We start from the raw sequence: 15,133 nt of genomic DNA on the forward strand, positions 1-15,133 counted from the left end.
GGGATTTTCTGCTTAGGCATTGCTACAGCGCTAAGCACACTGGACCCTTGAACTCAGCTGGAGTTTCCAGGCATTACAACAGCGCAGTGAGAAAAGTGAACGTATCGAAGGTGGGTAGCATGTGTTACCAGATGTCAGCACTTCAACGGATCTGAAGTGCTCCCCAAGCATCTTCCATAAAACAGTTCAGTGTAAAACTCTGCTGTTTAGGTGCTCTTGTGTTCTCCTCATTTAGCTTCACTGCAGGTCTTTAAACAGTTCGGCTTTAACATCGTATGAAGTCCAGATCCAGAAATAGGAGCGTTCACTCCTGTCAGTCACTGCAGGGGTGTTACTTGACGCTCGCAGCTTTCCAGACCCTTGCAGATTTTCCAAGGATTCTCTGTTGGTTCCCCTTGCTGCTGCGCCTTCCCTGCCTATGGCATGCTCTCGCAAACCGCTCTGAGCTTACGGAGCATCCCGCCGTCCCCACACTGTGTCCTGCGCTAAGGGCGGAGGAAGCTGGTACCCACCGGGCAGAAAATCTACACTCACCACAACACTCCTGACAAGCAGCAGAGCAAACGGTGCTCGGCGCCTCTTCGCAGTTATGCAAGCTGAAGGGCGGGTTTTACCACACTGACCTTGTCAAGCCAAAAATCTGGATTTTTACTCTTTCAGCCAAGATCTCCTTTCAGCCACGCCATTCAGCTTTTACCGGGAAAGAAAACCGTGTGCGTGCAGCAGAGAGACAGGCAGAAAATCAACAAATTTTGCAGCGTGTTGCAAGTGAACGCTGTTGAAATCTCCTGCAGCCCACAGCATTCTCCACAAGCTACTATTTACACAGAGTGTTACACCAGGCCTGAAAAACATCATATATTCATATCATTTTGTATCCCCTAATCACAAACCAATGTGAAAGACAGAAAAGAAGAAGAAACTGACCAAGAGCTTAGAGAAGAACTAATTTTGCAGTACTTACATACTGAACTAAAAATAGCAGTTGGTGCATTAACAAATTCTGATTATAAAAATGGATCTGACAGGCCCTGCTAGAACTGGAAATGCACACATCCTCTCACACCGGTAGGAAGGGAAATTCCCCTTCAGCAAAAAAGGGAACGGGACTGTTTGAAGTGCTGCCCAAAGACAAAAAAAATCAGCAGTAGGACTGTAACACTAACTGCAGAGAGCCCAGACCCTGACAAGGTCAGAGCAAGGACATTTGGCATGAACTGTGCTTAATCTTCACCCAGGTGTCTGCCCCAGCCCGTTCCTTCACCCCTCCCTCCCCTTGCAGCGGGCAGCGAGTCCAGATTACAGGCAGAAAGGGCAACAAGAAAGCAAGTAGATCTGACATGAAACTACCTAAAGGAAATTTAAAAAATGGCAGCTGCACGATGTTGCTCATAAATTTAGAATCTTGAAGAAAAAAAAAAAAATACCTGGGACCTACAGTGGTGGCCAGGAGATAGGTGGTATGTTACAGGGCTCTGCAATTCGTCGCCCAGCATCTTCTAGCCTCGCTTTCTGGATGTAAAAGCAGAAAAGCATGTTCCTTGGGGATAAAACCTGGGCCTCCCGTGTCGCCACGCCATCAGCCTGGATCCAAATTCTGCCTGAAGAGAGCGAGTGCAGCACTACCAAAGGGGTGGTGAGCAGGGACAATTTAAGATTCAAGGCAGTTTAAATCATTCATTATTTAAGATAATGGAAAAGTTCTCAAGTGCCAAGCTGATGAAATATCTACCAATTAGCAGAATTAGTACCTGAAATAGAAGCAGCAGTGCAAAATGAAAACCAGGAATGCTTCAAATAGATTTTGGAAAGGAATTTGCTGGAGGAGAGGGTCATACACATGGAAATTTATCAAAATATCCCCAGTGTGGACACATCAATATTAGAAATAATCAAAAAAAGTTTCCTTCCTGTCCGCCCCTCCTGATTTAAGCTTTCCCCCATCCCCTTCCAAAGTGGTCTGATGCATGCAACCCCACCGCTTTAGTGTGTTAGGCTTCCTTCAGCAAAGGATTACAGCCAATTCCTGTAGAACCAAAAACTGTTTTATTCTTACATCTCAGCTCAACGCGACTCACATCAGATGCTCATATCACCGTATCTGACTAATGTATCATTCCTCTCTCATTTACGCTAAATCAGCAACAATGTGCTGCACCTTGCATCAGATGTTCACTAGCACGTATTTTCATGGAGTTCTTGGGGATAAAGCACGAGAAGGGCTTACAGGTCTCACTCAAACTTGCCTAATACTACGTAATAGAAATTCCTACTGTATTTGTCAAATGATGCAGGATTCTAACATAGATAGCTCTGAACACCAGCCAAAAGGATGGGAAAGCCACCTGGAACAGAAAGTCAACGAAGACAAACCAGCAATGTTTTCTTCCTCAATGGCCTTAAAGCCATTAATTTTTACACGAGTGTAATCATCAGTTTGTGGAAGAAATACTCTTTCCATTCTCATCTCCTGTGTGGATGGCTATGGCAACACTCTCCTGCAGCACAGTCACCCTGGAGCAGATAAAGGCAGTGAAGAAACTGAAACACATTTTGAGTCTCCACATGGAATTAATTTCCAATGTTTTAAGAAAAAGACACAAAAAATCCCCCAATAACCAACCAAACAAGAGTCTCCATACCTGGAGCGAACATGAGAAACAGCCTAACCACACGGCATGTGGTCAGCAGCAGACTACAGTTAAAAATACAGCATGCAATGGTTCCTCTAAACCTGCATCTGATGTCAAATCATCTGTATAAGAAGTGGGAGTGAAAAGAACACTACAAAGCTGAAAATCTCTTTGGTGCTCGAGTCATGGTGTCTGTGCTCTGCATTACTGAAATGGGCAGAAAATCAGAGTTTGCTACAGGTGATGCAAGACCAGATGCTCTTAACTAAACCGGTCACTGGCACAACTGGTTTGTCAGAGCTGTCTAGGATGAGAACATCAGTGAGGCGGAAACAGCAAGTTTCCTGCACAAGGAGCAATGCATGAAAAGCAGGCTGGTCACAACCGTGAGGCCACCCACCAGACAGTGACCGGCACAGCGATTGCTGCACAGTGCCAGTACTGCTCCAATGAGGAAATGGAAGCTGTAGAAGGCTACATTTCCTGGGATGACTACTGGGAAGCAGCACCATACACGGAGACAGCCAGGGCAAGGAAGGAGATAAGCGTGTAGCCACAGAAATCCTACAACAGTCGTGTGAAGGATGTAGTACAAACACACACAGACCGCTCTCTTGCACAAACTCAGCACTGGGGGGAAGCGACCTCTACTTTTGTCTGCATTACTGAGCAAGAGGGTTACTCAGCCCCGGGTGAAAGCCTGCGATGCCCTTCGTGGACACCACGTCCACACAGAGAAGAGGTTCCCAGAGGGCAGCCCCACTTGCCATGGACAGAGAACGCTAAGCTCTCTAATCTACCTTCCACTTTATCACAAGCATTCAAATTCTATATGTCAGGAACAAAATATACTTTGAAGAGTTGAAGTCAAATCAGCTAGAAAAGCATATCCAGCTTCAGTCCTTTACCAGAGGAAGACGCAGTGTTCTCAATGAACCAAACACCACAAGCTTTTTGCAGAGCTGGAAGTCTCTAACACACAGATTTCCTTGTCATTACACGACCGGGAAGCTGTGCCTGAAAACCTGTGGGCACGTCATCTGTTCATTCCTGGAAGATTTTGACCTAAGTTGTAGCACTCCCTGAAAGCCTGCTGGCAAGCAAGAATCCAGAGAAGAAAGCCGTTTTTTCTAGGTAGGCGACAAAAACTATGTAGCTGTGTTGTTATCTGCTGCTTTTCCAGTTGCTTCTCCCCTGCTGCCACGTTGGGCTTCTGAAGCACGTATCTGCTGGTTCTCAGTTGACAACATTTGGGATCACCCATTCTTGTTCCACTGGGATTTCACTGTGAAGCTTCCCGATCAACAGATGCAACAGCCCAGGCACACTTGCTGTACCAGCATGCATGCGTTCAACACGTGTCTGTGCAAGAGGCCGGTGTGGGCAAAGGCACAAACGCTCGCTCTTGCAGGCACATTTCAAAGAGAAGTATCCCAGGGCAAGAACAGCAGTGCTACGTAGCGTTTTGGTCACCACACAGACTTGGGTGCGATTCGGGGAGAACCCAGGAGAACTGCAAGAATGCAGGTTTTACTAGAGCAGTCCCCAAAATAAACACACCACCTCCGAAAACACCTCTTTTGCCAGCAGCCTGCTTGTGCTGTGAGCCCTCTGGAAAGGGAGTCTCATTAAAATGGAGAAGGGCTGGGAGAGCAGGAGAGAAGCAGCATGCTGGTCCTGCCGCTGGCATGTCAACCCCCCAGCACGGGGTGAAGACTGGCCACGCTGCAAAACCAGGAGATGAACTACTCCGCCTAACAGCTGTGGAGGAAGGCGTGGACTTCAAATGGAGATGCAAGCAGATCAACCATACCCTGCCTTCCCACGTGGAGGACAGTTCTCCTTCAGAACTGTGAGGGGAAGGCAGCGCTCTAGCCCTTAACTGTCTCTACTCCAGTGCCAGGTGGTAAAGGGCTACTGCCTGCAGCAACATACATCCTTGGGAGCGGCCCGTTTGACCTCCAGAACTAAAGGATGACCACGCACACAAAGAGTGACACTGAAGTGGGGAAAAAATAATTCCCCTCAGAAGCGAAGAGGAGAGTGCCTGGCCCTCGAGGACATGGGCCAAACTCTCACACAAGACTCAGATTTCATTCTGTCCAAACACGAACATCTGGAGGCTCCTCCTTCCCCACCCCTCTTCCCAGCTCAACCTTCAGCATCTGTCCAAGGGAGAAGACAATGAGCTTTCCACGGGGTCTGCTGGGTATCATCAGACACGAACAGTTGCTCTGTGCAATTTCAATACCCAGAACAGACTAGTCAGAAGCATGTGTCACACCTGAGCAAGTCCTTCGTCTTTCTAATCCACAGCACTGACCAGTTCTCCACTCTTCAGAGAAAGGGGAGAAAGAGATCTTGCTGGTACACCGGTGCACTTAGCTAGCTGTGTGACATATCAGGTGCATGTAAGGAACATTAAGATCCCACCCGTGGCCCCGTAACATAATCCCAGCTACAAGACAGGGCTGTGGCTTCACCCTGGAAGGGGGTGGGCACCAGAGAAAGTGGCTGCCTTCTGTTGAGATGGTGGGAGAGACAATGAAATGGGAGAGCCAGAACTTACCTTCACTCCATCCGACTTCTTGTTCAGCAGGCTTTTGGCAGCTGTGGAGAGAAGCAGGAGAAGCAGGTCAAGATTTTGGTTTAAGGACTATTCTCTTTCTCTCCCCCCACTTCCCTCAATCCTGCAGGAGACTTCAGAAGGACAATCGTCCTAATTCCTCTCTAACAGCAAGAGACCTGAAAACCAGGCAGAGTCACTCATCAAATCCATCCTGATAGCAGAGGGTCACCCATCCTATCTATTGTTCACTTAATGAGGCAAAAACGCTCCCACTTTCACCATGTCAGGAAGACCAAGACTTCAGAGCTCTTCTATTTGGATCCTCCACTCACACACTGACCCTGTCCAGAAACACTGAAGAAATCTGCCAGACCTTTGCAACGGGATGAGGGCTTTACCCTCCGGCGCAGCCACTCACGTAACAGACTGCTTACAAAGGGGCACTGATAACGCAGAGGCCTCCTAATTACTTGACCATGCTCAGAATTTCCTGTAGTCCACTTGCAAGTCTTGCATAAAAATTAACTTCTGGAGAAAAGCCACTTCTATGGACTTTGTGAAGACAGCTGTTTCCAAGATGAAAACCAGTTTTGTCCCTCCTTTCCCTCCATTTATAGCAGGCTTACTTACAGAGCTTTTTCAACATAAATGAGTCCAGACACCCTTAAATGCTGCAACTATCTCTGAAAACCTTGCCAACTTTCTCCTAGTAATAAATTTACACTTCTTAGAAGGTGATTTAGGAGTTTCTTGCATATGATCTAATCAATTGATTTACCTTGCCTGTACTTCTGTATTCAGTAAGGGAACGCGGATCAGACCATCAAATGCCACAAGTGAGCACGCAGATCACTCTGTCTGTACCTTGGGGCGACTCCAAAGACCCCACAGCAAAGCTCAGATTGCCACGTTCTCTCTGGCAGCTGAGTGAATACCTACCGGAGTGTGGACAGAAGCTACAAACCCCTTCTTATAAGCAGGTCTCGGTTTCCTGACTCAGGCTGAGGGGAGTGCAACTGTATCTGCCTTTAACAAGTGGCCTACAGCTGACCCGAGATACAATCTTTTAAAGAGAACCACAAACAGCTAATATTAAATTGTTGAATATACCATAACTGGGGAAAGGAGCCAGACCACATTCCTTCATCTTTAGGAACTGACCTGGGGCAAAAGTAGCAGATTACTCGCAAAAGAACAGAAACTTTTTTTGTTGCTTTGTAAAAAGCAAGATTTTTTTTTTTTAACGTGAAAAAAAAGAGAAAGAGTCCTGCTACAGACTCTTTGAGCATACAATTTGTCACAAGCTAAAACCACACCGTCAAATGAAGGAACTCCACATTACAAAACGTTTGACAGAGGAGACAGTAATGACAACAGGATTAAAGACGTTTTCTCATATTTCCTGCAGATAGTCCTATCGCGGCTAATTAATTGATACCCAGGTCACATGAGCCTTCGTGTGCCTCCTGGTTGCAAACATCTGTGAAGGAGCTGTTAGAAGATCTCACCCTCAGACAGGAGGAAGCTTCTCTCTTCATAAATCTAGCCCCAGTCGCTGGGAACGGGGCTTTCAGAGGCCCACAAAACAGTGTCACCCGATTAGAGAAAATAAAATGCCCTTACGGTCTTCAGGGAAAGCAACAGGTACTATTCCAGGACTCTGCTAGCGCAGTTAGAGGACCTGTCACGATAGCAATGGTCTGAGCCCTACCCAGAGTTCCCACCTGGACTTTCTAACTTCTTACTTCCAGTTAGCATGTACTTCTTTTTCACTCCAGCAGATTTCTGAATTTCAACTGCAACAATTAAAAACCCTAAGTAAATTAAGAAATGACAACAATAAAAAAAGTCAAGCTCATATTACACACAGCCCTGCAAAGCAAACAGGAGTAGCTGATCTCCCCACTCGCAAAACACACGACGAGACTCGGAATAGCTACTATCTGCTGTAAATGTTTTGCATCTAAATTCACAACATTTCTTCCCGGGGAGTTTTTCAGAGCGTCCCATTACTCGGGATCACGGCTTCCATTCAGAGCAGAACTCAGCGCCACCGAGAACTCCGCACTCGCTACAGGCCACCGTGGATTTCCTTTTCTGCAGCTGGTAACTGAAGCGGATCCAGCAGCTTCAGCCCTCGAGACAGAGAAGCACCAGCAGAGCAAGCCTTTTCCTCCTAGATACTGGCTCAGCGAATAAGTGGATGTATAGGTCACATACCAGTAAGGAGAACCATGCTCTCGGGCGCTTCATGTACTCCAAATCTGGGCCACGGGAGATTTTCTTACCCAAGCACTTCTGCAGCTTCATTAGAAGCGACAACATTTGTAGACTAAAAATGGATCTAAAACTGCTGTTTTAAAAAATAATAAAAAGCCTATTTCAGAATCATTAATGAAGTGAAATAAAAACCATCTGTGTGAATAGATCAAAGACAGCTCACACCAGCAGAAAGCCCAAGAAAACCTCATTTTGCACCGTCCCGCAGAAGCCCTCCCGTTCTGCCACAGCTCCTCACACAGTCATTTCCCAAGCCTTCTCAGCAAAAAATGTGCAATTTTTAAGTCCTGTCATAGCACAACCCTAGGACAGATGAATGAAGAAAATCATTCCGCCCCTTTCAGGCCAAGCTATCAGAGACGCAGTAAAGAAAATGCTGATGCCACGAGCAGTCCTTGACATATTGGCACAGGTTCACCTGAAAGCAAGCACCAAGGAAAAACCCTTCTGAAGTTGCTGAGGGGTGTCTCTTATCTCTTAGCTGTAGCTTGATTTCACACCTTTTGATTTTTTTTTTTTTATTTTTTTTTTAAAACAACCACACGGGAGGTTAAAAATGCTGCCTTGGTTTCACGAAAGAACGTATGCATGAACACGCAGTTGGAATGCTAGGGTGATCACTTCAGAGGTTTTCATTATGATTAGAAGTCTACTGTAACATCACCCAGAATACAACTATTAGTATCCACCATTAGTAAATGGCCAGATGAAACGAATACACTTCCTCTTCATTCACCATCCCTTATAATCCACACAGCAGACCTCCACATGAAAGTCACTGTAGTCAGGTGCAATAAAAATCTGACTCCTGCATTCAGTCATTGCCCTTTTTAAAACGGGAAAAAATAAATGGCAAAGAGGGCAAAGAAAGCAAACAATCCCACAGACCAAAAGCACTCGCAAACAGAGGTTTTCCACCCAAATGGAAATGAAGATAGATAAGACTGCATCACCCAGATGTGCTGAGCCAAGACAATCATCTCCCAAAAAGCCCCAGCCCGCACGTTGAGATCGGCGCTTTCAGTAAGTGCACTATGTAATGCAGTTGGGCAGGAGCCAGGCTACAGCCCTTCAGCTTAAAAGGATGAAAACCGCTTCTGAGGCTCCAAGGAAAACTCTAATTGCTAGATGCTTCAGACTCATTTTTGATGAGGCAAAAGTAACATTGTACCCAAACAGCTCCTGTCCCTATTCTCCTTAGTTTTACTAGCTGCCCGGTGTCCCTGCCTCAGGTCTAAAGCAATCACTGCTACCGAACAGAAGTTCTTTACTCCTGGTTTCAGATGGGAAAGCTAACAAATGCCCGCTGGAATTTCCCCAAAACAATCTGATAACAAAATATCACAAGAGGATTGTGTCAGCTGACTTGATTTCTATTTTGTACCAGACTACAGCCCCATGTGCTCTTTCCCAAACACACCGTTTACTATTTCACACTGGTCACCAGCCAAGACAGAGCAACCACCATCACACCACAACGGACGGTGAGCATGTTTCCTCCCCTCCTGCTCAACCCCAAGATGGTGAAAACATCCCCTGACTCACCCATGCAAAACAAAACCGAGGAAGCGATGGGGACAGCAAGAACTCACCTGAAAAATTCCGAGACACAAGCATCGTTGTGAGGATCGCACCCTGTGGGGAAGAGAAAGCAGGGATAACAGACAGCGTTGCTCCCTTCTGAAGGGGGCTGGGGTGCTCCATGGGGAACACGGTGCGGCAGGTGCCAAAGGTATCCCAACACCACTCTAGAAAGTCCTAGTGCATCCAGGATTCCCACACATGGCTGTCGGACCTGACTCGGAGCCCTGCCTTCCTGGAGTGGAAGCTCGGGGCCAGGTGGGACAGCCCAGGAAATCTAAAATGGCACCAAGACTCACGTTCAGGCACGTAGCTGCCTCCTAACCTTCACATGGCGGAGAGCTGCTCCACACACAGGCCAGAGGCTTGCCCCTAGCTACAGGCAACCAATACGCTATTACTGGGAGGCAGAGAGCGATCAGAACTAACACTCCCAGCATTTAAGAACTAGTTGCTCTGTTTTCAACTCTCCTGCACGCCGTAGAAGGGGTGATTGGGCAGCAGGAGAGGCGGGGAAACTTACAGCTTCGGAGCAAGAAACTACCCAGCCCCTCAACACACTTCGTTAGTGCCCTGTACTGGAGGGCCACATAAGGTACTTCACTAACATTCGTGAGCTAATCATAAAAGAGATATTGTTGCTAGGCAGGCATTAACCTCAAATTCAGAGGATTAAACACAACCTTAAGGCAAACTAACACACACTTACCTTTAGCTTCCTTCTAGCATTGAACTTTCTCAAGCATTCCACAGTCTCCTGCCTGTGCATCATCGAAGCGACAGTGGATCGTTGCTGAAAAAAACAGGAACAGCAAAAGATCAAGCACATGCCCTAACTGAACCAGCCGGTCGGTCGCACACGACCATGGCACGCTAGCCGACACGGCCATGCCTCTCCCCACCGCACGGCTACAAAACACTGCAACCGGCCCGTAACTTCGGAACTTCGCCAGCACAGCAAGCCAGGTTCAGTCAAGGCTGGCTATTACAGGACTGGGCCTGACCGAGGTGCAGGTGAGAATCAACGCTCCCTGTCTCTCGGGCACGCAAATGGACCAAGACAGTAAGGAGACCAAGTCAGACGAACAGCATACCCACGGGGGACTGAGTTAGGGGCACTACCGAACAGATCTGCGCCGCATTAGTTACAGCTCTAAGGGAAGATTCCAAGCAGCAAGGGAACGCTAGTGAGCGGAAGCCTTCCTGGACGTGGCAACTCCCTGAATCTAAGTGCTTGACTAGCAGAGGCCTTGGCATCTTTGCATCAGTTTTGCAGAAATAGATTTTCAGTGTGTAAGAGGAAAGATCATGTAGCTGTAATGTGCCGAGGCAAAAACCTGAACGTAACCTCTAGCCAGTGCTGCCCGCCTGTCACCCACAGCAGACTGGGATCCCATCAGCTGCAAAAAGAGAACTTCCCAGAAGCGTTGCCAGTCACTAAGAGCACATGAGGAAACCAGAGACTAATGCCAAAGTAGCTGCTGCTCTTGCACAGAGCCACAAGCCTGAATTCCCTTTACAAGGACAGTAGGAGAATGACTAACTGGGCACATCAGCGTGTACGAACCCTCCATTACCTTTCCCCTGCTTGGAAACAATTCTGCAATAGCCCAAAGAACTGTGAACCATGCTCACATTCAGCTAGCTTCATGGGCAGTCTCTGCTTTGATCCCGTCAGCAGAGCTGATCACCTGCCGCAGGACACGTGGCAGAGCGGAGAGAGGATGCAGCTAAACTGCTCTGCGACAACTGCGGCGGTCCTGTTCACTCGGCCCCCTTAGGGGTGACAGCGACGTCCAGTTGTTCAATGGGGGCTTAAAAGAGTCAAGGATGCGTCCTTCAGAAGTTCAGCGATGCTAAGAAACGCCGTGTCTCAGATATGAGCTGTTGATATTTCCTACCACAATTACTTCAGAGGAGCAATAAACCTCCAGAAAGCAAACGCATGTCGCCCGCAGAGAGACTGCGGAGCAAATGGAAACAACAGACTCGACGGGAGGCAGCTTGGGCGAGAGGCCGGAATGCCTGCGAAGTGAAATCAAACTCCCCGTAACTCAAAGTAGGAAAGCCGCGCTCGAACCATTCCATATTATGTTGCCACGGGGAGCAAGCTATCGCAATACATACTGCTTTGGCTACAGGCATTGGGACAAAAGTTAAATATACAGGAACCGCTATTGATTACGAGCATGCAAGGAGCAAAAAACCCCAGCGATGCAAAGTCTCAGCCAGTGTGAAGTTTCGGCTTCCAAGGGCCTTGCACCACTTTACAGCAGACACTACACTCCTGCCTCACAGATGTTCACCTAAGTTTAAATTGCTAATTTGCTGTTTTGTGGCAGAAGGAAAAAAACCACCACAGTTTCTCAAGAAAAAAGGGGCGAAGGAACACACCAGACACATCCTAGAAAGCAGAAGTATGCTCCCGTATTGCAAGAGCATCTGGTTAGACTTAGGTGGAACGATTTCATCCTGCAGAGACCAAAGCGCACCACGGCTGCCCTCCCCTATGCCCACTCCCAGCTGCACTTTCAGATTTCCTTGCCAACTTTGCAGAAGATGAAAAATACTCACTTGTGGGGTCTGGCAAGGCAGAACCTACATACGCAGAACAGCAAAAGATTTTTTGCTGATTGCAGGTTTACAGCCAGTTAAGCCGCAGCAGAGCAGAAGTGTTCCAGCACTGCAAAGATGCAACGCAGTAAACTGAAGTAGAGATGAAGAACAAAATAATCCTGAACCATTTTGTCTGATGGCAAACTCCATCTGACAATTTAGGATGATCAGGACTGCAAGAGGAGATGTGGGGAAAACCAGAAACTATGGACATTCCCAAAACTTCTGAAAGAATACGGGATTTTTTTTTTTCCCCTACAGTAGCAATAAAAAGCATCGAAGCACAACAAAGTTGGCTTGTTGAAAGCCAGCCTCCCCCCCAAAAAAAAAAAAAAAAAAAAATCACATTTTGAAATATTTAAAATATTCTGGGCTCCTCTGCAGCGAAGTCTTCTTGCTATGTCAGTTTGGGGTAAACCACAAATCGCCCCATAACAGAGGAAGACACTTACGCAGACCCATGGATGTTTGAGAGCCTGGTCAGCTGTGATGCGCTTGGCTGGGTTTATCGTCAGCATCTGGTTGATCAAATTCTTGGCTTCGGGAGTCACAGTGTCCCACTCAGGTGATGGGAACTGAAAGAGGAAGAAGGAACACATGATGAACTGGAAACATCTTCTCCTGGCAGAAGGGATTCTCCCACCTACACAGCTGAACTCCAGCTTTTGCCCTTTTGATACCAGGGCTAACATTTTTGCAAAAAGCTAACATTTTTGCAAAAACCCACGCTGAATAAACATTGTACAGAATGCAGCAAACGAATGGCACCAGCCAGCAGGACACACCTGCACCGTTCACCAGACACAGGCAGGAAGATTCACAGTTCAAAAGCCTTTTACGAATCACTCAGACCTCTGAGCTTCTTAAACACTCAACAGCCAAAAAATTAAAAGTCACAGATCTTTTTAACTGATTTCTGACACAAAAAACACAAGCACTACCTTTTTTACCCCACCTTGCTCTTTCTCCAGCATGCTAAAAAGCTGTACCAGCACATGCAACATCACAGACACTTCACTACAGCAAAACCTCATGAAAGCAAAACCCGCTAACAGAGAACATCCCATCAGGTACCTTCCCCAGCCTAAGGCATAATAACCTGGAACAACACCAGTCACTTCGGTGTAGTAACCCACCAGCGAGTCACTCACAAGCACCTACTATACCAGAACTCCTTACTCGGGGAGCGAGAGAGAGGTAACAGCAGGTGGGAATACAGCAGCATGGAAACAAAGCAGAGAATCTCCAGTCTTTCAGGTGCTGATCACCTATGAGGGGAACTGCTCTCTCCTGTAATTCCAGCAATGACAAAGGTGAGGTCTTTACGCCATCCTCCAGATGCTTGTATGTGGTATAGATGACAGCATGCTGAGATTAAACGCAGCACGTCTCACTCCTATGGATCTACTGCCCAAATACAGGTGAACATGAGAACATAAAGATCAATGCGCTGGTGGGATAAAAGTCCCCTGTCCTGGGGGGGGAAGGAGGAGATCGATCTAGATTGATCACCCCAAGAACATCTCCTTACAGTACCACAACCTTTAGAAGAAGTTTATCCCATCTCTTTTCTCCTGCGTTTTGTGCCTTGCTCAGTTGGGTCATAAAAATACATCCACCATATTTGATCTGCATATAATCTTCTTTCTGCATTCTCAGGCATCAGCAAGGCATTCTACAATCTGTTCTGCCAATGTTGCAAGAGACTGCTCAAAAATTACGATACCGAGCTTTCAGCCAGGACGCTACCCTCAACCCTAACTCGGGAGTATTCGTGGTAACGCCTTGCAAAACCCCAACCCAACAGCAGAGTCCAACATGCAGCTGCCGCTTCCTCTGCGGTCAAGAGATAAAACCAGCCCAGCCCAGTGCAGACTGGGTGCTGGGGTAAGGACCCTAGGGCTAGGCACGCCAGTAGAACTGGAGCTGTTTTCTACCAGGCAATACAGGGGAAGAATCTACTGGAACTTGTTTGCTGTAGGTAAGAATTCAAAAGCAACAGGTAGGTAGGAGGCATCAGGCATTTCACTCCTTGTGACTTACAGAAAGAGTTAGACATTTAACCCCTGAAGTGCTTTGAAAATCCCCATCGATAGAAAAAGTGCAAAACCACTTCAAATGAGAACAAGCAACACAGAAACGAGAGGGGCAGGAAGGCAAGAGAAGCAGACAAGTCCATTGAAGTCCACCAGCCACAAAGACATCAATTCCTTTCACTCAGGCAGCCACTGAGCCAGGACCCGGGGTCAGGCAGACCTTTGCTGTCACCAGTACAGCCGCTCTCATGGTCTCAGGCACAGGAGCTGGGAGGTAACTGGGGTCCAGCAGAACCCCCGCTTTTTTTCTCCTCCCCCCCTTTTATTTTTCTTAATACAAACCACAAGACAGCCTACAAAATGACCCCCCCCAAATTCCTCTTGATATTCACACCCACAGGCTTTGAGCTAGGATTTCCAGGAGTTCCTTCTTCCCTCCCAAGCCTCTCCTTACATGGAAGAATTTATGTCATACATCCAAGCCGTGGCACCCAAGCCACATTTTACACCACCTTTGCTCCCCAGTACTAACGTCCTCGTTATTCCTCTCCTTCAGGCACTTCTTATACTATGGTTTTGCCATGCTTTGTGAACTGTTCCATGAACTGCTTGGCTTTTTAGCAAAGCCTCCAACCCACCATGCTGATCCCAACCACGAACCTACCCCTCCAAAGCCCCCTGCCACTCACTCTTCTCACTGGGCTCCATGCTTTCCACAGCTGGAATAAACTCCACTACGACACTGAGGAAACCAGAGGCCACAGTTTAAGTTCTCATTCTACAGAATACTTCCCCATACTTTTAATTAGGCCTTGATAAAGATGGGGTCCTTCATTCCACCTTCCCTTTGCTCCCCTACAAGAGTTCGCATTGGCTATGTCTGCAGCACTTGGTGGTAAATGCACTAGAAGACACCACTTCCCACCATCTGCATTTCCCTAATGACCAGCAACGTCTTGGTGCCCACTGCGATGCTTTCCACACATCCTTTCAGTAGCCCCAAACCGGACTGTATCCCAGGCAGTGAAGACAATGAGGTGTACGAACACGCCAAACATCACTTTGCACAGTCGCTTGGGGCCTGCTGCTGGACACCAAGCAAGACAGTGCCATGTTCTGGATGGCTTCTACACCCATGCAGGTACTCAGCAAGAAAGCGCCCTTACGTCATAGGCTCCGGCTTTGATCTGCTGATACAGTTTGTGCTGATCTTCATCCCAAAAGGGAGGGTACCCCACTAGTAATATGTACAGAATCACTCCTGCGAGGGAGAGACACAGATACACTATGGTTAGGCTAATACGCCAATTATTCCTGCAGCCCCTCTTCCTTCCCTCTTGACAGTCCCCAAGGCAATGATCGCTCTAGATCTTCATTTGCCATCATATTTAGCCTTCCGAGGTTGAAAAAGACAGTAC

General features: G+C 47.4%; 1 protein-coding gene across 13 annotated transcripts in view; it reads right to left on the reverse strand.

Moving 5' to 3' along the window:
• Positions 1–15,133, reverse strand: part of CAMK2G (calcium/calmodulin dependent protein kinase II gamma) — a 117,421-nt gene that overhangs the window by 22,634 nt on the left and 79,654 nt on the right. For all 13 annotated transcript variants that reach the window (XM_075422884.1, XM_075422883.1, XM_075422887.1 and 10 more), the window contains exons 9-13: positions 14,882–14,976; positions 12,132–12,254; positions 9,773–9,856; positions 9,075–9,117; positions 5,203–5,243 (exon numbers count right to left, since the gene is read on the reverse strand). In XM_075422884.1, coding sequence (XP_075278999.1) covers positions 5,203–5,243; positions 9,075–9,117; positions 9,773–9,856; positions 12,132–12,254; positions 14,882–14,976 — 386 coding nt within the window. The remainder of the gene's footprint in view (positions 1–5,202; positions 5,244–9,074; positions 9,118–9,772; positions 9,857–12,131; positions 12,255–14,881; positions 14,977–15,133) is intronic.

The sequence above is a fragment of the Opisthocomus hoazin genome, chromosome 6 (assembly GCF_030867145.1).
Source record: "Opisthocomus hoazin isolate bOpiHoa1 chromosome 6, bOpiHoa1.hap1, whole genome shotgun sequence".
In the NCBI taxonomy this organism is placed as follows: domain Eukaryota; kingdom Metazoa; phylum Chordata; class Aves; order Opisthocomiformes; family Opisthocomidae; genus Opisthocomus; species Opisthocomus hoazin.